Here is a 21,535-nt window from a genome sequence, read left to right as displayed (position 1 = left end):
ATCATATATCCCAACTCCCATCAGGAGAATCCTTTCTGTATTGTCCAAAGTTTCAGTATTCAAATTCTCTTGTGATTGTGATTTTTTTTAAACTTTTTTTGTTTTTTGAAAACTAGGCCTGAACATTGGCAGCCAAAGCTAAAATTGTGTGACGATTGTTTATTGCACACCCAGGGGACAAGAGTGGCTCAGAGAGGAAAATGCAGTTCTGTGTCACGAAGCCTGGGTCCTTGAAGAGGAATGCATCAAGTCAGAAGGTGTGTTGAGTCGTGTCTTGCACAACACAGAGATGATTCTCTGCGGCAGCTTAGTCCTTTCAAATATCCTCAAACCAGAAGTCGGGACTGGCTGTTCTCACCCATGGCTGTACATTGGGACCACTAAGAGAATTTTCATTTAACCTGTTAGAGTTTCTAGTTTCATTCAGCAAACAGGAAACGTGAGCCATTTGTTTTTAGTGCCTCTCCAGAGCTGAGGATCCTACCTGTCAATCCCAGTCATGTCTAGCATAGTCAAAGATGGCAAAACACAGAGCTCATCAACAGGAGTAGAAAGAAAACAGTACCAACTGAAGGTTTATACACGTTTTATTTCTTTTTCTGTTGCTGTGCATCCTTCATAAGCAACCCTGGGTAAGTATGTTTATTAAAATGCCCTTCTCCACCCCCCAGCCTCTGAGGAGCTTTCCTCAGCATTTGGAGGACTGGCTTTCCTTGAATGCCTATTCTTTCCTGGGTGTGTGTTCTGGAACACCAGGCCTGGAGGTATTCAGAGACTCTAGTGTGGCTTGCCCACACTTGTGTCTCAACAGCTGATTGAGCTTTTCGCCTATGTCTGTGATTCATATCTATTGTTTTTTAAGCAGTTCAATCAAATTTTATCTAGTCCCTAGGGTTGACTGAAGCCTTTCAGCTCTTCAACCTGAATACTCAGGAGAACTGGGGCCTGGCTGGTGGGTAACAGGATCTAGTAGGTGTAGGCGGCTGTGAAGAGAGACTGGGTGGCAGCAGCGCCCGAAGAGCCCGTGTGGACGTACTGTCCTTGGGCTGCCTGGCAGTTGGCCTAAAAAGCAAACATAACAGAAGATACTGAATTAAGGAGCCACAGATTTTGACTTGATACCCTCTACTGCTCTTTTGAAACCACCTACACTTCCATTTGATTATTTTAACTCTTTATAATAATGCAGCTGAGTATGGCCGTTGATACCACCTCATCCTATGCTTTATTCCTTGTTATCCTTTGAGGTTCATGCCACTTATTGCCCACCTCTTCCCTCCTTTGTGTCTTTCTAAGACCATTAATAGTCTCTTACAATCGGTGTCCTCTTGGTCCTTTTACCTTTAGTGACCCTCATTCCCTAATCTCACTGTCGTCTCAGGCTCCATTTACTTTATATTTATTCCATTCATCCTCTCTCCTGGTTCTTTAAACTCCAAACTCCCCAGGACAGTGCCTGTGTCTGTTTGATCACCAGAGCACTTGTCTCATCGAGCATATATAAATCCTAATGTTTACTAGTTAACTAAAAACTTATTTGGTTCTTGTTTCCCTTGGACACCCTTCTGGGTTCTTTTCCCAACAATACTTTATTGTTTTTAAATAGAATATATTTTATTTATATTTTGATAATTTCATACCCATAAACAATGCATATATGTGTATATATAAAAACCTCAACTTCTCTTCCCCACTTCCTCCTGGAATCCCCAACAATTCGCCTCTGTACTTCATGCCCTGTCCCTTTTAGTTTTTGTTAGTAACCCACTGAGTCCAATTAGTGCTACATGTTAAAATTCCTAACAAAATTCTTACATGGGCACCTTTCTTTTCTTTGCTGAGGATCATGGGTATGCTCCTCAGTGCTAATCTCAGGACCTTTACTTTTAATTTCTCTGTAGTATGTGAGATTGACTCCTCGGAACGCTTCTATTTTTTTTCCCTAGAACCCTTGATTCATCCTACTATATCATTACTGGTTTTCACCATATCCTTTCTTGTCCATGTTTCCAAACGAAAGATATCTCAAGTTCAGGTCTTGATCCTCTAAACTTCCCTCCAAAGTGCCTTGATTGAGAATGCCTTTCCGACTTCTACAATCAACTGTCTGGCTAGGATAGAAAATTCAAAACCCTTTCTAACCCTAATCTTCCTACTTAGCTGTTGTATCACATTTTCAATAGCTAATATACACTATCTGTAGGAGCATCCGTGGACTGTAGGGAATAGTGCTTCTCCAAGCCAGACTGTTGGGTCCCACGTGTCAGCTCCATGAAGAAGATAAAAGTGAGCAACTTCTTACCACAGCCCGCTTCATGAAAGCTTCCTGGGTTGCCTTCTTGTTTTCAGTCTTGCCACCCCAGGCGGCCAGTGCACTAGCCTGCAGGGCTCTTCCATATGAGAAACTTAGTTTCCAGGGTCTTGGCAGAGGGCAACGGTTGATAGCATTGAGGTTGAGTGTAGCATCCTCCTCACTCATGCCTCCAGACAAAAAGCAGATACCTGGAACGAGAGAAATCATTCTACTATATTAGTCCCAGCTGGAAAAAAAAAAACAAGCAATAGACCAAAAAGAAATATAATGTCTTAATCTTCTACTGGATTTGCATGGGACTGGGGCTGAGGCTAGTTAGACTAAGAAGAGAAGGGCTTCAAATAAGGAGGGCAGTGAAATGTTGAGGAAATACACGTGCGAGCCTTTAGATAGACTGAAGATACTTGTCATCAGTCATCACACAGTAGGAGATTAAGTATCGGATGCCTGCGAGGAAGAAGATGATCTCTTGTTCCAAGAATACAAACAGGCACCACACAAATACACGTTTGTGGCTCCCTTCCAAAGAATAAGAGCTAAGCCCATCAGGCTGAGGAGGAAAAAGGCATTACCAGGAACAGCAGCAGGAACAGTGCGGTGGAGAGCAGTGACGGTGGCCATGGCCACTTGCTCTGGTGTATACTTCTTGGTGCAGGCATGTCCAGCAGTCACCATGTTTGGTTTTAGCAGGGTGCCCTCTAGGTAAACATGATGATCATTGAGGGCCTTGTAGACAGCAGCCAGGACCTGAAAAGCAAGCCGACAACATAGGTGAACTTTAGAGTAAGTTCTAGAATCACATGACTCTGGCACTTCTGCATTACAAGGGTGCAAGATAAGGTTATCTCCATGTGTCTCTTGGTCAAAGCTTCTGAGACCTGCAGGTCTCTGGGTCATGTATTTGCATACTGTGTCACTGAACCTAACCACATTGGGCCATCTCCACCACTAGCTGTTCCTCTGCATGAACTATTGTCATGGCTCTGTTTTCTAGAGAATCCTCATTCTTCTCTTCCCATCTCGTTGGTCAATGCCATCTGAGACTGCCTTGATTCAGTAGTTTGAAATACCGAAACTATCCTCCACTTCTCTGTGGAATCCTAATGATAATTATAACATACATTTTAGAAACAGTTCTCTCACATGTTCTCTCAGACTACATAATTATTTTTATACGTGGAGAAATTCAGGCAAAATGATTATAGATTTCAAATTATGTTACTACAAGATCTATGCACTGAAATGTGAAGGGTTGATAAGCACCTCTTTGCCTTTCCCATGCTATAAAATGATACCAAACTAAAGGCTATTTCTGAAATTCAGCTGTGTTTCAGTAAAAGCTTTATCTTAAAGTAGAAACTTTTAACTGGAATAGAGGACTTTCTGTCTCAAACCTACCTTCTCAGAGACATACTGGCAGTGTTCCAAGTCATGGTCTCCATCGGGCAGCACCTCTGGCTCAACAATGGGTACCAGCCCGTTCTGAAAAAGAAAATGGAAGGGGCACAAAGATGAGGTGATGCTCACTGCGGTCCTCTGCTAGGAAGCAGCTAGCAGATGTGGCTAAAAGAAAAGGAAGGTTATTAGGGAGAAATGCTATGCAATTTAGTTGAAGGTAGTTGAAAGGAACATGGAGTAACTAGTGAGCACTTGTGGCTTAGACACACCCACACAACAGTGAAGGCAAAGAGAAGCTTTTCTGGAGTGGGTTTTTAAATGCAAACCTTTCATTTCTATGTTATTTTAATTGCAGACCATTTTAGCTGTCTAAGAAACCAGAGGCCATCCTTTTAAGTTTAATAGTAAGAGATGCCCTCTAGTACTATTTAAGGAATTCAAAGAGAGTTTCCAGCCCTTAGTGGGAATTTCCAGGTACACACAACTCCAATAATCTTAAGAAAATACCCACAGTTACAAATCAGATTGAACTCTAAGCAGAGATCCTTCAGCACATGTCGGGTGGAAATGTTAGCCGTCAGTCATCAGCTTATAAAAGGCAAGTTGAATTGAGACTCTGTCCAAGCTACCACTTTATAGCTAGGTATTTAAAATGAGCATTGCTTGGGCATTATGGTATAAACATATATAAAACATATATAAAAGTATAAACAGGCAGAGTCCCTGCCTCTAGAGCAATGCTCCTCAGCCTGTGGGTCATGACCCCTCTGGGGGTTCATATCTTATATTTACATTACAATTTGTTACAGTTGCAAAATGACAGTTAGGAAGTAGCAATGAAAGAACTTTACGGTTGGGGATCACCATGGCCTGAGGAACTGTGTTAAAGGGTCACAGCACTAGGAAGGTCAAGAGTGATTGCTCTAGAGCCTGATTATTTTTAAGATTTGGCTTCTGGACCAATAGCAGAGGGCAACCATAGAGGGCATTGTTCCTGAAGTCATAGTTGTTAAACTGTTAAGGACTCCTCCTGGCTTCTGGAACCAGAGTTCTCACTATACATGTGACTATGGTTAAAGTAATAAAATATGGCATGTACAATATACTAATATATTTATATCTTAGTAAGGGAAGAAGATTCAAGGTTGATATAATAATATATAATATATATAATATAATATATAATAACAATAATATATAATCAATATAAGGTTGATTATAATAAAATAGGAAGTATGGCTCTAAAGAAAGGAAGAATCAGCCCACTTTTCAGCTCAGGTGAGAGGGGAGCACCTGCTGGCAGATGCTGGCATAGCGAGCCAGAGCATTAGCATTTTCTTGGATAGCAAGGCTGGATGGACACTGGTCAGCAATCCTCAGCACAGCACGCCACTTCCCAAAGTCAACACCATCTTTCTTGTACTGAGCGCAGCGTTCAGAGAGGCCATCAAGCCCTGCAAGTCACAATAGGGAAAAACAAAAAAAGGCTTTGTACCCTGTACCTGGTTCGTGAAGCCCCTGAAAAAGTGAAGGCATTTCCCAGTGGTTTGTCTTTGAGAACTGAGACTATCCAGGCAAATAAACATTGACCAGAGTATGGAGCCAGAAGGCCTACATTTAATAACCTAAGTTTTGATATACATATTTGATATATTCTAAGAAAAACCTAGGGCACTCATAGTCAAAAACAGTCCTCATAAATGTGGAAATTGCTGCTGGTGGTGTTTAAAAGTCTTGGCCATAAGTTTTGAATATGTGAAAAGCGATGGCTGAGATTCAAATTCTGCTGAGCTAACCTGACAGTGCGGCTAACTTCTTAGACAGAGTGAATGACTTTCACAAAGATCTGAATAGCATGTTATGGAACAAGAATCCGAGCTGGCCCCCAAACCAGAGGCCATTCCTCTCTACTGTTCCTGGAGTTTTCTGTAAAAATCATGGTTCCAGGTGCAGTGTGTCAGCTCTAGGTAACATATTGAGGTGAGACGATGCGTGCGTTGTCTAAAGTAGTCCCTGTAACTATTCTGCAAAGTGGGTACTGCCACCCACTTAATTGCAACAGAACTAAAGACTGGCCCAAGGCCACATAGTTATTAAATGATAGTGAGACTGATGTGTTGGAGATGCAGCTCGGGGGTTGGGTGCCTGCCCTGCATGCGAAGCCTTGGGTTCAATATCCCATACCACACAAAGCTGGGCATTCTAGCTTATTCCCATGATGCAGCACTCTGTAGACTAAGACAGGGGTGGTCGTGGTGGTGGTGTGAGTTCTAGGTCAGCCTGGACTATAGAGAGAGACTCTTATCACAAAACCCCAAAACAAGATTGACCACATGGTTTGGTAAAATAATGATGCTTTCTGCCAATAGTGACCTGAGTTTGAGCTCCAGAACTTACATACTGGAAGGGAAGAACTAATTCTCCTAAGTTTTGTTCTGACTGCCACACATACAGTATGATACAGGTACTTGTGTGCACATGCACACACACACACACACATACACAATAAAGAAGAAAAAAGTTATTAGGGTTATAAGGGTTATAATTTAGTTGTGGACTGATTGCCCAGTATACTTAAGGTACCAGGTTCAAACTGTAGTGGGTGCAGGGGAGAAGGCAAGAAAGAAAGAAAAGAAGGAAGGAAGGAAGGAAGGAAGGAAGGAAGGAAGGAAGGAAGGAAGGAAGGAAGGAAGGAAGGCAGCTTAAACTGGTTATATACTTCAGTGGCAGAGTTTTTGCCTATTGATGTTTGAAAACCCCTGGGTTCCATCTCCAGCACCAGGGAGTGTTGGGGTAAGGGAAAAGAAATAAGAAAACAGTCATTCAGGGTATTCACTGGTGTTAGGTCTAATAGTCACGCGTCTCCCTTTTCTTCCTTCACTTGTCTTCAGTTCTAGCCCACATGACATTCATTGTATCACCAGTACGCAAGCTTCTTACCTTGAATGGTGGTTTCTTTGTTTGTTCCTGCCAGGGGAGCACCTCCTTGGTCCAGCTGTGGATGAGAACAGTGAACAGGTTGGCAAGTGTCAAATAGGAATGAGACAGCAAAGCTCCTGGCTCCCTTCTCATCTTTTACAAGCTAGCAAATCAGGAAGGCATATGAGTTGCTAGGGGGCATAGCTCAGCTCACAGCAGAAAGGCTCTAACCTGCTGGGAACCCGGTGTCAGTCCTGACATTTATTGAGCATCTGCTCCTCTAGGCACTGTGTTCAGATGGGGGTAAAGAGATTAAGGATGCTACTCCAATCAAAGTAACAGAGGAGAGCAGGAAGCCTGTGTGTGAGCAAGTTACAGCCCCCCAGGGGCGTCGGTTTTCACTCATGCTCTGTAAAATAAGGGCAGGAACGAAATCTACCTTGGAATTTTGTCTGGAGGATTAAGTAATGCTTGCAGTTGTGTGCACTCAATGAATGCTGCTTTTCACCGGAGAACAGGCGCTTTAAGACAAATAACTGCTGTTGACTGAAAAGCTACAGGACAGGATCTGCCTTAAAAAAGAAACTTTGTGGGCCGGAGAGATGGCTTAGTGGTTAAGAGCACTGGCTGCTCTTCAAGAGTCCCTGAGTTCAATTCCCAGCAACCACATGGTGGCTCACAGCCATCTGCAATGTAGACCTGGTGCCCCCTTCTGGCCTGTGGGCACACATGGAAAGAATGATGTACACATAAGTAAATAAATCTTTAAAAAAAAAGAAATTTCGTTTCATCCTTATATCATGCAAGAAGTGGGTACTAATAGTCTCAAGGAACAAGGCAATAGGGATGCAGAGAGACTAGATCCCTAAAGGGAGCACTGGAATAGCAGTCTCAGAGAGGACCTAGGTCTTCCTCAGGGAAGGAGAATAGGAAAGGGTTGAGTTCAGGCCATGTGTCCAGCGTGTTGGGGGTGTGCATAGGGGAAGGCAGGGTGAAAGAGGGATGAGAATATTCACCTTGATGCCCACCACGATCCCCTTCTCCTTGAGGATGTTTCTGAACAGCTTGCCCTGGCTGTCCTTCTGGTAGAGGGTCTCGTGGAAAAGGATCACTCCCCCGATGCTCTGGTTGATGGAATTGTCAACAGAAAAAAGGATTTCTCGGAACTGCCTGCGGTTCTCTTCGGTGTTTTCCACCTTTATCCTCTGTAGGCGGTTTCCCATGGTGCCTAGAGACGGACCAAAGGCAGCATGAGGAGAAAGAAGCCAGTGCTGTCTGGTTGTCTTTCCCATACTCAGTATTCCTCATCAGGGTGAAGAGCAGCAAGGATCCCATCTCCTTCCCTTTAAACCCAGATCTTCAAAGTTCCTGTCTGGGTTTTGGTCTTTAAGAAGGACACATAAGTTGCTCTAAGACTGATGAGAAATTCACAGGCTACCACGCAGGGTCAGTTGGATATGCAAGGTCTTTGGAATGTGAATGGCCCTTTAGCCCTCTCCCTTCCAGTTCTACATCTCATTGGATATCTATGCAGTGGAAGGAGGGATGCAACAGGCTCTTAACTTTAGCCTTTATTATTTTAGGGGAGACTATGCAAGACTGTTCTAGCTCTGCCCTGTGCCATCCTGTGATTTCCTCGGTCACAAACCCTGCTCTAGTCCAGGTTACTCCCTGACTAGACTGGCTTAGTCAAAACAAACTTCTCATTAGCAGCAAGTCCAAGCTGGGGTAAGGAAGATCTCACTACCCAGTTCTGTTTTGCAAGCCAAATCTAGCTTACTTTCTGTTTCCCTTCAGGGCAAGTTCTCAATACCCTCTCCATGATGTGTAGTTATAAAGAATCAATGACTACTGACTTCTCCTTGGTTATTGAATTTCTGACTTCCTACAGACTGGTTACTAATATGGAGGGCTTCAGTTTCTTCCTTTGATAATCTAGAATCTTCTTATTAAGACTCTAGGGCTCTAAAGGCCTATACTCACCGACTATGAGTACTTAAACCTATACTTCCTCTGAGAGGAAGGACAGTGATGATCACGTTGCCTGTTCTGGGTGGAGAAGCACGGGTATGCTGTCACGTGGTGTAACTTTCTTACACTTACCTACAGATTCATCTGCAGCCAGGATGCCCTTCCCATTGGCAACAATGCGCTGGGCAATGTCTGAGAGTTCCTTCTTCTGCTCTGTGGTGAGGGCTGGAAATCGGTGGGCCATGGTGACAGGTCTGGAAAAGAATATAGGACAACTGTTCACAGAACTGTGGGTGATTCCAGTGCATTAGTGACCAGAATGGTTAAAATGTGCAGGTTTTCTATGTGGGTTCCATTGACACTTCTGGTCCATTTCCAATGAGCCCTGTTGGGTCCCCTTTGCCTGAGTAAGTGTTGTTATTCACAATGGATGAATATAAGATGTCAGATTTCAAGATGAAGGAAAGATTACTTAGGTTTCACCACTGGGAAAAATTCCCAAGAGCCTCTGGACTAGAGGTTCTGGCTTTTGCTGAAGTTACATGGTGGTCCTTGCTGCAGCTGATCCTAGCTTCACTGCTAAGCACAGAGAGATAGCTCTACACACCAAGTAGCATTCTCAGTAGTCCAAGCTCCAAGCTGCAAGAGGGCTAACTTATCACCCAGCTTTATCTTTTAGCCTTTCTTCCCAGTCTCTGAAACCTTTGGAGGGAAGCTCTTGGGACTCTGTCCCTTGGTATAAGGAATCAATGCTTGCTAAACTAATTCATGAGAAGGTGTAACTGCCAATCTCGCTGTTGCTACTCTATGTCACTACAAATTCTTGCTCTAGACCAGTACTGTCACTGGGCACTAGGGCAAGGCAGTGGGCAACATATTTAGAGAAAATTATTTCTAAGACTACTTCTAGTCCCAGAAACAGAAAGATGACATTTTCTGTGTTTATATATTATGTCAAGCATCAAGAATTTTAAAAAAATTATTAGTGATGTATACAGTGTCTTGTCTGCATGTATCCCTGCCTGCCAGAAGAGAGCACCGGATCTCATTACAGATGATTGTGAGCCATCATGTGGTTGCTGGGGATTGAACTCAGGACCTCTGGAAGAGCAGCCAGTGCTCTTAACCTCTGAGCCATCTCTCCAGCCCCAGCATCAAGGATTTTTAGCTTCAGATCTAGCTTCCAGATCTTCAGATCGGCAAAAGGCCAACCAGAGTGGCACAAAAGGTACAAAAATCCCCTTCTCAGTTTAGGTATTGGCACAAATAAGATGACAGTTACTAAAAACATGCCCTTAATAAAACAAAAGGAAAAACTGACCCAGTAATAATAACACATTATTGTCTATTGTCAAGCCTGCTGCCAATTGCTTGACATGCATTGACCATGCAATGTATTCCTCACAGTAATGCTGGAAAGCAGTTCAAGTCTGTTTCTCTCTATGGTTCTTTGAATGAGAATGGCCCCCCTAGGCTCGTACATTTGAGTACTCAGGCCTCAGTTGTTGGAACTATTTAGGAAAGAATAGGAGGTGTGGCCTTGTTGGAGACGTCTCACTGGGGGCTGGCTTTGAAGCTTCAAAAGCCCTTGTCATCCCCAGTCAGTTCTCTCTGCCTCATGGTTGTGTTTCAAGATGTAAGCTCTCGAGTACTGATGCAAAGCCACGTTTGCCTGCCAGCTGCCATACTCCTGGCTGTGATGGTCATGAACTTTAACTCTCTGGAACTGTGAGCCCCAGATTCAATGTCTTCTTTTATAAATTGCCTTGGTTATGATGTTTTGTCATGACAATAAATAAGTTGCTAAAACACCCTCCTATCATTAGATTTGGAAGGAGTAGATGATAATCTAAATTATTTGTTATAGGGTCAATACTTAGTAATGTACAAATTTAGGGGGAAGGTTGGTGTTCCCCTTTTATTCAAAGGGGAGCATAGGTTTGGTGGAAGGAACTGACTGGAGACGATTCCTAAGTCCTAATGACAGTCTAGTGTACCTTGGGCTAAGAGTTATTCCACCAAGACATTGCCAGTTCCCAGACATCTGACAGTCACATGGAGATGTGCTGCCAGGACATTAGAGAGAGCTTGCTCAAGGACCATCTCTGCCTCCCTAGTTAGAACCCTGGGCAGGTCATCAAAGGTCTCTGGGTTTTATTTTAATATTAATTAACTGACACTAATATCCGCTCTGGTTGTCTGACTACAGGTGACTCATATGCAACCTCTGAGAAATGTGGTTGCCCAAAATGTAAGTTGCTAACTGTATAATAAGTATGAAGACACTTATTTCCTGTTTTGTGGTGTGTGTGTGTGTGTTCATATGTGGCATGCATGTGTGCGTGTGTGTGTGTGTTTGGTGTATGTGTGTGTGGTGGTATGAAGATATTTATCGATAATAGGAAAACACAATAAATTTTTATTTTTTTAATGTTTGAAAGGAAAGTACTCACCCAAAGAGCACCCCTGTTTCTGTTACTATCAGGCTATTGTCTCCGTTCCGAGTCTGCTTACTCAACAAATATTACAGGGGAAAGTCAAGTCCACCTCATCCTGTTTACAGCAAGTTAAACTTCTACAAAGAGACTAAAGGTCTGTACCACATCAGCACAAATTTTGCCCCCCAGTTAATCATAAAACAGTCACTGGTCAATGTTCACAACTGGGAGACAGAATGCCAGCCCAGAGTAGATAAAGATAGATAAAGAATTTTATACCCCTAACTTCTGATTTCTGAGATCCCAAATTGTTTTATTTTTATAAGTGTAATAGGAAATAATTTACCTTAATTATTAAGTAAAAAAATCCCAGAGAAATATGCAATGCATACTATTGTCTTATTTTAAAAACAACAAAAGAAATGATGGCAATATACTATTTGTTAGTCTTTCTAAATAGAGTAACTCGACGTTACTTTTGCAGAGTGGGAAAGAGTAGGGAAACCTAGTATTTTGTTGCGTTCATTCTTTGCAATGTTTGTTTGGGTGTGTGAGTGTGTGCATGTGTGTGTGTGTGCGTGTGTGTGTGTGTGTGTGTGTGTTAAACAGGTGCATATATAAAGCATGGGGAAGGCAGTATATGTTAACATACATGAGGAGACAGTCAGAATTGAGGCAGAGCTCAATTGGCCTCAGAGATATTTCTATCAAACCCACCACCTTAAAGATGAGGAACCTGAGGCTCAAAAGACCTAAGTTAGGTTCTGTGGCTATACGTCACATCTTAATGGCTTCCGACTTAGAACCCTATTATAGTCTTTCTGCAAAATGGTGGATTGAATCTTGGAGTGTGGTTCTTTCTGCCTTCCTTGAAGAGGTTCTGCAGTCGGTCATTTGTAAGGTGCGGATATTTAACTCGTGGAGAAATGTAAGAGCAGAGTCCATTGGTTTCTTTATGCTCAAGGCAAATACAGCGGGGAGGCTGTACTTCATGGGAAGTCTGTGATTACCAAGTCGTGTTCACAGCACACACATGTATGGGAGCATGAAGATGTGTGTAGCTTTGTTACCCACCCTGCTGCCACAGAGACACACATGATAAGATGGCTTAGGGCTACCTTAGCCTGAGTCCTGGTGCTCTATTCTCCAGTCTGAGACCTAAGCACAGCGACTGTCCAGTTCTCAGCAGCCACACCCCGTTTTATATCCTATCCTCTCAAATTCTAGCCTGGATCTGTGTGCTCCCCACATACCCCTTACCTAATATAGTAATACCACAGCAGCAGAGTCAAAATGACCTCTGGAGTCTGATGTATTTGGTTGAAGAGGGGTTTATAAAAAAAAAAGGTAACATATTCTCACAGTACGACTGTTTCTAAGATAGTAGAGAAAATATACCAGGGTAAATTAGCGGGATTTCATCCCTAACACCTGAAGCTGCACGGCCCTCACAGGGTCTAGTTCAAGTAGAAAATGATAGGGAAAACATCAAGTGTGTTGGAAGGCTGTGGGATTCATAATTGAAGATGATCACTCTGAAGTGTCTAGCCCAGGAGAAGGCAAAGGGCAAAGGCCCCAAGGGTCCATTTGTGGGATGAAAAACTCTAGCACTAGTACCAATAGGTGTGGGAGAAGAACCCAGAAAATGACACAAGGCAGCAGACACAGACACAGAACGTCACAACACGTACAAGAGAATATAGAATCAGAGGAATCTAACCTGATGAGAATCCTACAAATAAAACTGTTTACAGTATTTTTTTCAAGACAAAAGACTTAGAGGTGCGTCACACGGGCAAGCAGTAACTGGCCATTCATCTGGAACACTTTTGTCACCTTCAGGAAAGATATGAATGAGTATTCACACTCAGAGAGAGAGAGAGAAATAGTAAACACAGCAGGTCCGTCAAGGTTTTAGACACCACCAGGCAAACACAGTGCTATGCTTAACCCAGCTTGCTAGTCCAGCCCAGGTATTCAGAGAAAGTCCTTTTACTTACACAGGGAAACCGAAGAGTCCTCTAAGATAGCTGAAGCTTGTGAGGTGGCAGCTGCCAGATCGAATGGATCTGCTCGGGGAGCGCTGGTTTTTATAGCTCTCTCAGCAAAGCCTGTCGGATTGTTTTTAACTTTTGCCCTCCCCCTCCTGCCACGCCCCAGTAGGGAGGTGTTTATTCAATAACGCTGATTGGTGCATGAACAGCCAATCTTTGTAACCAGGCTCACACACTCCTCACCTCAAGTTCACAGAATGTCAGAGCCACGAGGGAGTCTGTAGATTACACAGTTCCCACTCCAGGACTAGGCCTGACGCTGTACAGGTGAGGAGATTGAAACTCTGTGGATTATGGAAATTTGCCCCAGACCACACACGGAGGGGTAGACAGAGTGCTGGGCCAGTTAAGAAGAGTGTAATAGGATGCCGGGGGAGAAAAGATGGCAGAGATCTTAGCATTTCACTGATCTGCTGGCAAAATGCGTCCATTGATAGAAAATGGTGTGGATGTTAGAAGAGCAGCCAACAACTATCCGACTGGATTTGAATCCACAAGAGAGATTTCATGCTGGCACTGTAAACCCAAGTGAAAGCTTATGACAGGGAAGATCACAGGCTCTGGGGGCAACCTACTATCGTTTTCCTAAAAGGTCTAGCCATCAAAGTGCCTTTGAGATATTTATATTTTTGCCCATAGATTAGTGTGGCTCTCAACTTTGGTCAGAGGACCTTTTTTTTTTTTTTTGTGGTGGGAAGTAGTTAACAAAGGGTGGTTAAAAGTGGGGAGTATAGACAGACAGTTGTGGACAGGTCACCCATATCAACCCTTCTACTTTTGTCTTCAAAGTCAGGAAAGTTTGAATGGAAGCCAGGCATGGTGGCGCACACCTTTAATCGCAGCACTCTGGAGGCAGAGCCAGGTGGATCTCTGTGAGTTCGAGGCCAGCCTGGTCTACAGAGTGAGTTCCAGAACAGGTTTTTTTTTTTTTTTAAAGCTATAGAAAAACCCTGTCTTGAAAAACCAAAAAAATAAATAAATAAAATAAAAATTTGAATTGAGCTTAATGTTGTTGACCTGAGCCATCAGAACATCCCAAATATGGCACATTGTGGGTTCATTTTATAGCTTTCTCTACTGAGAAAAATATAATTAGATCCAAATATAATGTTATAAAAACAAAAATAAACATCCTTCCTGGGGTAAATGATGGAGGAGGCAGAAATCTAAACATGGTGAACTTTTCATGACATGGGAAAAAAATCGTTCTTTGAAACATGTTGCTTTGATGTAACATGTGGTTCCCACGTCTCTACCAGGCACTCATTTAAGTACTAGGTTCTTAATTCATTAGACCAAGATGACTTTGAGGGTCATCATACATGATGGCTCTTAAATTAGAATAGAGGAAGCAGGAGGTGTAGCTCAGTAGTAGAGCACATGTCCAACATGCATGAGCATGCATAAAGAGAAACTCAAAGAAGACCTGAGTGTCAAGAGAAGAATTATGAGTGTTATTATAAATATCACAGTAATATCGTCTATCGTTTATTTTTCAAGGCTTTCTGATACACTACGCTCCTTTCATACATGATCTGTAATTGCTGCACCTTCTGACAAAAGGTTTATCATCCCTATTTTATGCACAAAGAAACTCTGGTTCAGAGAGTAAGGAATTGGTCCAGACTCACAAGCCAGACACAGGGAGAATCAGTTGCTCCAAGCCATGGTCTGAAGCAGACCTAACCACATTTTGATGGCTAGAGACAGCATGGATTAGCTCATTCTTGTTCCCTTCTAGGCAGTTTACGACCTTGGACATTAAACCTACATTAATCAGAGAGAAATGACTTGCATCGGCAGACCTAGGTAGGCATTCCTGCTTAAGCCGGGCTTGGTTTCACGTGAACAACTGCCTGGCCGGGCATGTCAGAGGAGCAGGACTGCCCTGGCCCCTGAGCAGTACCACTGGATGCTGCCCCTGTGTCCTCAGCATGCGCACCTCTGGGGCTTGCAGTGCAGTGCGGCTGAAACTCAGAGTTCACGAGAGCAAAGCTAACACTTTCCGAACCTAAGGAAAAACCCGGCTGCTGACTCAGTAGCTTAGCTGCGGGGTTATTTTATTGCTGATTTTTTGGTTGGTTTTTGTTTATCTTTTGTGTTGGGCTTTTTTTTCCCTTTGGTTCCCTTTAAGCTGGGAGAACTGCTGTTGCTTATAAAAACCTCCTAACTGTAAGCTGTTCAAAGTTAAGCTAGGATGTGTAGGAAGACTAATGGACGTGGGGGCTGCAGAACACTGGGGACTCTCCCGATCTTACGAATGCATATTTTCACCACACGTGCAAAGAGATGGCAAGGCCTCCAGCAGAAGTTAGTTATGAGGACCGAGGGTGCTATTTGGTGGGAAAGGGCTTGCCTGGCCGTTGTAAGGCCCAAGATTCAGTCTCCATTACCGCAAAACACAAACCCATGGACCGAACAACAAAACACCAGGATTTTTGATTGTCAAGCGGGGGAATTAAATAACATGAGCAGAGGTCTGTCAGAGAGCAGGATTCTCACTAAAGTTCTGACGTATGTGCCGGACTCTGAAATGAGATGTGTACAGTTGCAGATGATGTCAAGAGGCAATAAAATATCACTCATGCTCCTTCCTGGCAGTGCCTCCCACAATGCTCCCTTTGTTATCCACTCGCTGCCCCACTCTGAATACTTGTGGTTTCAATAAGCTAAGCAAGTCAGATGCGCTCACCTACAGCCCGGGGTATGAGTCACACGGAAACCAGCAGCCGTAAGCATGGACCACTGCAGTCTTAGTGATGCTGAGGAGAAAAGACTCAGGGAAAAGGAAAGTTGCCCACATGGGGCGATTGGAGGAATCAGGAACGGACTTTTAAACATGTCATTTCGAACATGTGACAGATATTTTCTTATTGTTCCGCTGTCTGCTTTTGAGGCTCGGATGGTTCAAGGCTGTCATTGTTTTAGCCGAAGAGTTGGGATTAGCATTATCAGCACAGTTTACACTGTCTTTCCTAAGACTCTGTATCTGGCCTTTCGTTAGCTGTGTGGACAGTTTGGAGAGAGGATACTGTGTTTGTGAGCACAGGAAGAGCAATGGCGATCTAATCTTAAGGAGCTCGTAGCCTCAGAGGTAGGGAAGGTTTGAGGCTGCAAATCAAATCAAACTGAATACAAAAATGTACTAACACATTGGGGTGGGGGTGGGGGTTGGGAGTGGGGGGTGGCGATAGTAATGATGGCAGTTATGATGATCATGGTGGGGGAAGGGTTGTCATGGCAGTGCCCATGAATGACTCCGTGAAGTAACATGAAGAAAGAGATCTAAGAAAGCTATGAATGCTGCAGCCTTATGCATGGCCAATTAGTACTTGATGCCAATAGTTTCAGCCTGCCTGTTAGACCCACAAGGCATGGGACAGGGATGCTTCACCACTGCCCCCAGCATCTAGCGCTGTGTCTGGAATACACAAGGTACCTAATGCATATTTATTGAATAAAAGTGTTAACATGAGCATGAATCACTCACCCAAATCTCAAAATGTCTAGAGCAACCAGCTTAACATTTTAATCCTTGTGATCTTTGGAATACCTGTCAGGTGAGATATGGTCATTACCACTCTAGGTTTTGAAAGCTCTTTTATGATTTATTTGCAGAATTGCAGGAAGCTGCCTGCAACTTTCCTGTCAGGTCATACAAGAATCCTTGGCCCCCTTACTTCTAAGGCAATATGTTGATAAACTACATATGACATAAAGTTTGCCATCTTAATCATTTTAAGTGCCATTAAGTATCATTGTTAGGAAACAAATTTCCATAACTTGCACAAAACTGAAACTCTGTCTCTTAAATGACTCTCCATTTCACCTTCTTCCCAGAATCTGGCAACCACTATTCTGTTTTCTACGTTACAAGTTAGACTTTTGCAGCTATTTCATATAACGGGATCCTATAGTGTGTCATAGCTGGGTGTGTTTCACTTAGCACAACATACTCAAGTTTCATTCCCACCATAGCTCCCAGACTCCATCCTGTCTCACTAGATACTTTGCTTCTGGCACACATTGCCTCTCCTCTTGAGGCTGTGTAATATTCTGCAGCATTAGTATATCATATTTTATTCTTCCGTTTACCAGTAAATGAATCCTTGGTGTTTTGGGGGTTTTTTGACCTTTGGCTGTTATAGATAATGTTGCCATCAACCCAAGTGTGTAAAGAGTGTATGGAGAGATGACTCAGCAGGCAAGAGCATATTTTTTTTTTGTTATTCCAGAAGATTCAGGTTTGGGGTTCAGTATATAAGCAGGGTGGCTAACTACTGTCTGTAATTTCAGCTCTAGTGAATCTGATACCCACTTCTGGTATCCAAGGGCACCAATGCAAATGTTAGACAGACACACAAGACATATAAAATAAGAAAAATAATCTTTAAATGTCTTGCGTGGCTAGAATGCGAAAAGCCCCAGGCTTGATCTCCTGGACCTAGGATAAGACCTGCTTTCCGAAATAAGCTAGACTTTGATGGATACATTTGCACACTTTTTCTGCTATGTGGAATCTAGGGAGAGGCAAATACATAAACTACATAAAAATAGAAGGCAGACTATGAATGAAGAGGAAGGGACTTGGAGGAGGGGTAAAAAGAGGATGTTATGGGGATGAATATGATCAAAGTATATAACAAACACCCTGGAGAAATATGTCACAGTGAAACCTGTTGTTTTGTGCAACTAATAATTGCTAACAAAATTTAAACATCTTAATTTCAATTCCTTTCTGTTCTTTTCTTAATGTTTCAGCTTTTTTGACTTAAGATCATATATTATTCAGTTTACCATATCAAAACAGGTTTATTTTATATGTATGAGTACTTGCCTGCATATGTGTATCTGAGCCATGTGCTGCCTGTTTCCCAGAACACATCAGAGTCCCGGGGACTGGAGGTTACAGTTCACTTATTTTTATTTTGTATATGTGTGTGTGTTGCCTGCATATATGTATGTGCACCAAATGTGCAGTACTCATGGAGACGAGAAGAAAGTGTCAGATCTCCTGGAATTGGAGTTACAGAAGATTATGAGCCACCTTATGGGTGCTGGGTACAAAATCTGGGTCCTCTATAAGGGAAGCTAATGGTCTTCTTAATCACTAAGCCATCTCTCCGTCCCCTCATTTGGTTGTTTTTTAAAGCTCAGAACGGGAAGATGTAAGAGCTTTACAGTACCATAAGGAGGCTCAGGGACCAGCATTAGAGGGAAAGGGTTTTACCTTCCATTTCTTCATGGCAATGTTTTGACATTCTCCATTGCTAAGCAATCAGAACTGTTCGTTCTGAGAAGACCAGAGTGCCTGTGTGGGCTGAACCATCTGGGACCAGTGAATTGAAGGATCTCTAGTCTAGGAATCAAAACCCCACTTCCCTAGACACTGAACACTAAAACTGAGCCCTGAAGGGACAATTTCCCTACAAGTGGCTACATCTGCATGATTCAGCTGGAAGAACCTTGGCTGGAATTGAAATATATCTCCTCTAGTCTTCGTTAGATGGATTTTCTTATTGAAACCTGTGCTGGTGAGTTTATAAGACTCTGAAATAAGCAGTAATTGTTCATTGACAATTGGAGGTTTTTCTTGTCTGAGGAAACAAATCCCATCAGTTCAGTTGTGGCAGAGACACACCAGCTAGGAAAGAACTTCAGAGTTACTAAGGAACCAAATCAACTTACCAGGGAGAGCTAGAGACTGATTCTCAGAGCCAATCAAGCTCTGCTGCCAGGCCCCGTCATGCTGTGCTGTTTACCACCGTGTCTGTGTTTTCTCTTTGCCTTTTGCTCAATCATCTCAAAGTCCAACACTTCCCTCACTATCTAATCTGGCAATTGGCTATTGATGTCATTTATGAATTCCAACCTAACACTCCTTTCTCCGACTTTATCTCTTAGTAAAACTGTTGGCCTTCAGATGGGAAGGCACTGCGTGCCAGAAGCAAGGCATCCAGATGAAGAAGCATGAAGCCCGGGTGCGGGGGCCAGCTCTGCCACTGACTAGCCACAAGACGAGCAGGGTCACTGTATCCCAGCTGCCATCTCCCCAGTGTGTGAAATGGACCCGGAAATCACACCCTATCCACTTTACTGGGCTGATGCCTTGCTCAAATGATGTTGTTTAAATGTGAACTCCGAAAATGATCAAGTCCTTAATCTCCTTCACCAGAGCAGACATTGTGGTGTCCACAGGCACTCATGTGCGCGCATACACACACACACACACACACACACACACACACACACACACACACACACAGGCTTAAGAAGCAGAAAACATCCCTTCCTCCTGAACTCCGTTTCTGGTAGCTAGTTGACATTATTCACAGGAGAGTATGGGCCCTTGTTGGGCACACACGCCATACAAGAACTTCTCTCGACACAGCCGAAAGCAGCATTCAGTTCCACCCATCAGTACCGGGGTAGGAATCTTATCCAGTAGTAAGCAAAGCCTGAAATGCAAGTTCAAGATGCTGAAGCTCATATGTCCTTGAAGAAAGGGTTCCCTTGTTCTGTGGTATTCGATAGTATGCTACTTACTCCAAATTGCGTGTTTTTGAAATACACAGTTGTCCTAGAACATAAGAAATGATTTAGGACGATAACACAATGGTTCTCAACCTTCCTAATTCTGTAACCCTTTAATATAATTCCCCATGTTGTTCTGACCTCCCTCCCAACTATAAAATTACTTTAGTTGCTATTTCATAGTGTAATTTTCTTTCTTTTTTTTTTAAAAAAATTTTTAATGATTTATTTATCTTTATTTTACGTTCATTGGTGTGAAGGTGTCAGATACCCTGGAACTGGATTTTCAGACAGTTGTGAGCTGCCATGTGAGTGCTGGGAATTGAACCCGGGTCCTCTGGAAGAGCAGTCAGTGCTCTTAACTGCTGAGCCATTTCTCCAGCCCCCATAGTGTAATTTTCTACTGTTATTAATCATAATGTAAATATCTGACATGCAGGATATCTGATATGTGACTCCCAAAGGGATCGTGAGCCACAGGTTGAGAACCATTGCATTAAGCTGTCTTAGACTAGAAAATACAGCTGACATGGATTCTGCATTGACTCCTACTGGGAATCTTCAAAGAGCTGGCATGGGTAGGAGAAGCAGTGTGGTTCTACCTCTCTCTCTCTCATCACCCCCTCTTGCTTCATGATTACCTCGCCCTGTCTCAGTGCTCTTAGGAATAATGAATGTTACTCTGACCTGACCCAGGATACACTTCCCCGAAGGCCAAAGTCTCAGACTGTTCAGGGGCAGGTGGCCCACAGTCACTCGCTCACCACAAGGCCACCTTCATACCCACAGAGTGAAGAACACGGCCACTCACCTCTGATAACTTTTTCAGTTATCTACCAATCCATTTCTCTGTCGTTTTAAGAATCAGCCACAAATTCTCTTGCCAAGACAATGTAAAAAAAAACCATATATATATATAATATATATAATATATAATATATATATATAATACTAAATACTAAATGGACTGGCAGGTGGCATTGATATATTCATTCATATCTGTAAAACAATAAAAAAGAGAGGGGCAGAGGGACATATGAGTGGTTGGAGGGAGGAGAAGGAAGGAGAAAATCATTAAAAAGAATTAAAACCACAAATTTCTCTGTTTTAATAAGAATTTGAATAGTAACATCAGGTAGAGCTTTTTTTGAATTCCAGGTCACAGCTTTCAGGCTGTGTAATTTTAGGAGAACATCATTATTCTTTTTTCTGAGCTGTATTAGAAAAAGGATAATAAAAAAGTTAATCTAAATTTCTGAGAACTTGGTCCAGTAGTGGTTCAAAGAGTTAGCAAAGTGCCTGGCAAAGTAGTCAGCGGCATTGGAATGGCAGGTTTGTGTGTGTGTGTGTGTGTGTGTGTGTGTCCCCCGCACTCAACACACCTCCTTTGATCCCTCCACAGACTCCAAAGTCCCCTCTCCAAGAAACAGTTACTTCTAAAAGCTTTCTCTGGGACCCAGCGTCATTATGTCTGGTGCTCTTTCTTCAGAATCCCTCCATCTGACTACAACCTTCCCACAATCTTTTCCATGGGCCTTGTACAAAAATTAAGCTGGGTTTGAATCCAGTTCGAAGTTGCATAGCCACACCCCCAAAGATGTACCTTGAAGGGTAGTGAGGAACACACAAATATGAACCAACAGAAGAGGCAGAAGCAGGTTTGAGGTGACTGAAGAAATGACCATATTAACTGTGGAGAGTGTGAAGGGAATGGGGGAGGAGAGGGGACCATGAATTAAGGCCTTTCAAGTGTGCTTCTGAGTTACAAGATGACTGAGGAACAGAACGGCCACCCCAGGACCCTGCCACCCTGCCAGGCAGGCCTACTGACTTCCGCAGCAGCCCTGCACCACGTCACCAGGAGAGCGCAGCCAGACTGCGTGGACACAGATTATTGCAGTGTAATA

General features: G+C 43.1%; 1 protein-coding gene and 1 long non-coding RNA gene across 2 annotated transcripts; one reads left to right on the top strand and one right to left on the bottom strand.

Moving 5' to 3' along the window:
- Positions 1-569: 569 nt before the first annotated feature.
- Positions 570-13,195, bottom strand: Aldob (aldolase, fructose-bisphosphate B). Its single transcript, XM_048419808.3, has 9 exons — positions 13,041-13,195; positions 8,735-8,856; positions 7,648-7,859; positions 6,653-6,707; positions 5,006-5,166; positions 3,713-3,796; positions 2,887-3,061; positions 2,303-2,502; positions 570-1,062 (listed from the first exon to the last, which is right to left on the bottom strand). Exons 2-9 carry the CDS (start codon positions 8,844-8,846, stop codon positions 967-969), a joined length of 1,095 nt encoding a protein of 364 aa, XP_048275765.1. The 5' UTR covers positions 8,847-8,856; positions 13,041-13,195; the 3' UTR covers positions 570-966.
- Positions 13,196-13,242: 47 nt separating this feature from the next.
- Positions 13,243-20,880, top strand: LOC125390737 (uncharacterized). Its single transcript, XR_014997294.2, has 3 exons — positions 13,243-13,361; positions 14,836-14,903; positions 18,999-20,880. It is a non-coding gene; the product is annotated as an uncharacterized LOC125390737 (long non-coding RNA).
- The last annotated feature ends 655 nt before the right edge of the window (positions 20,881-21,535 follow it).

This window comes from Myodes glareolus, chromosome 16, assembly GCF_982192425.1.
Source record: "Myodes glareolus chromosome 16, mMyoGla1.1, whole genome shotgun sequence".
NCBI lineage: Eukaryota > Metazoa > Chordata > Mammalia > Rodentia > Cricetidae > Myodes > Myodes glareolus.
The sequence above is the reverse complement of the archived record's forward strand: the minus strand, read 5'-3'. Positions and strand labels throughout refer to the sequence as shown.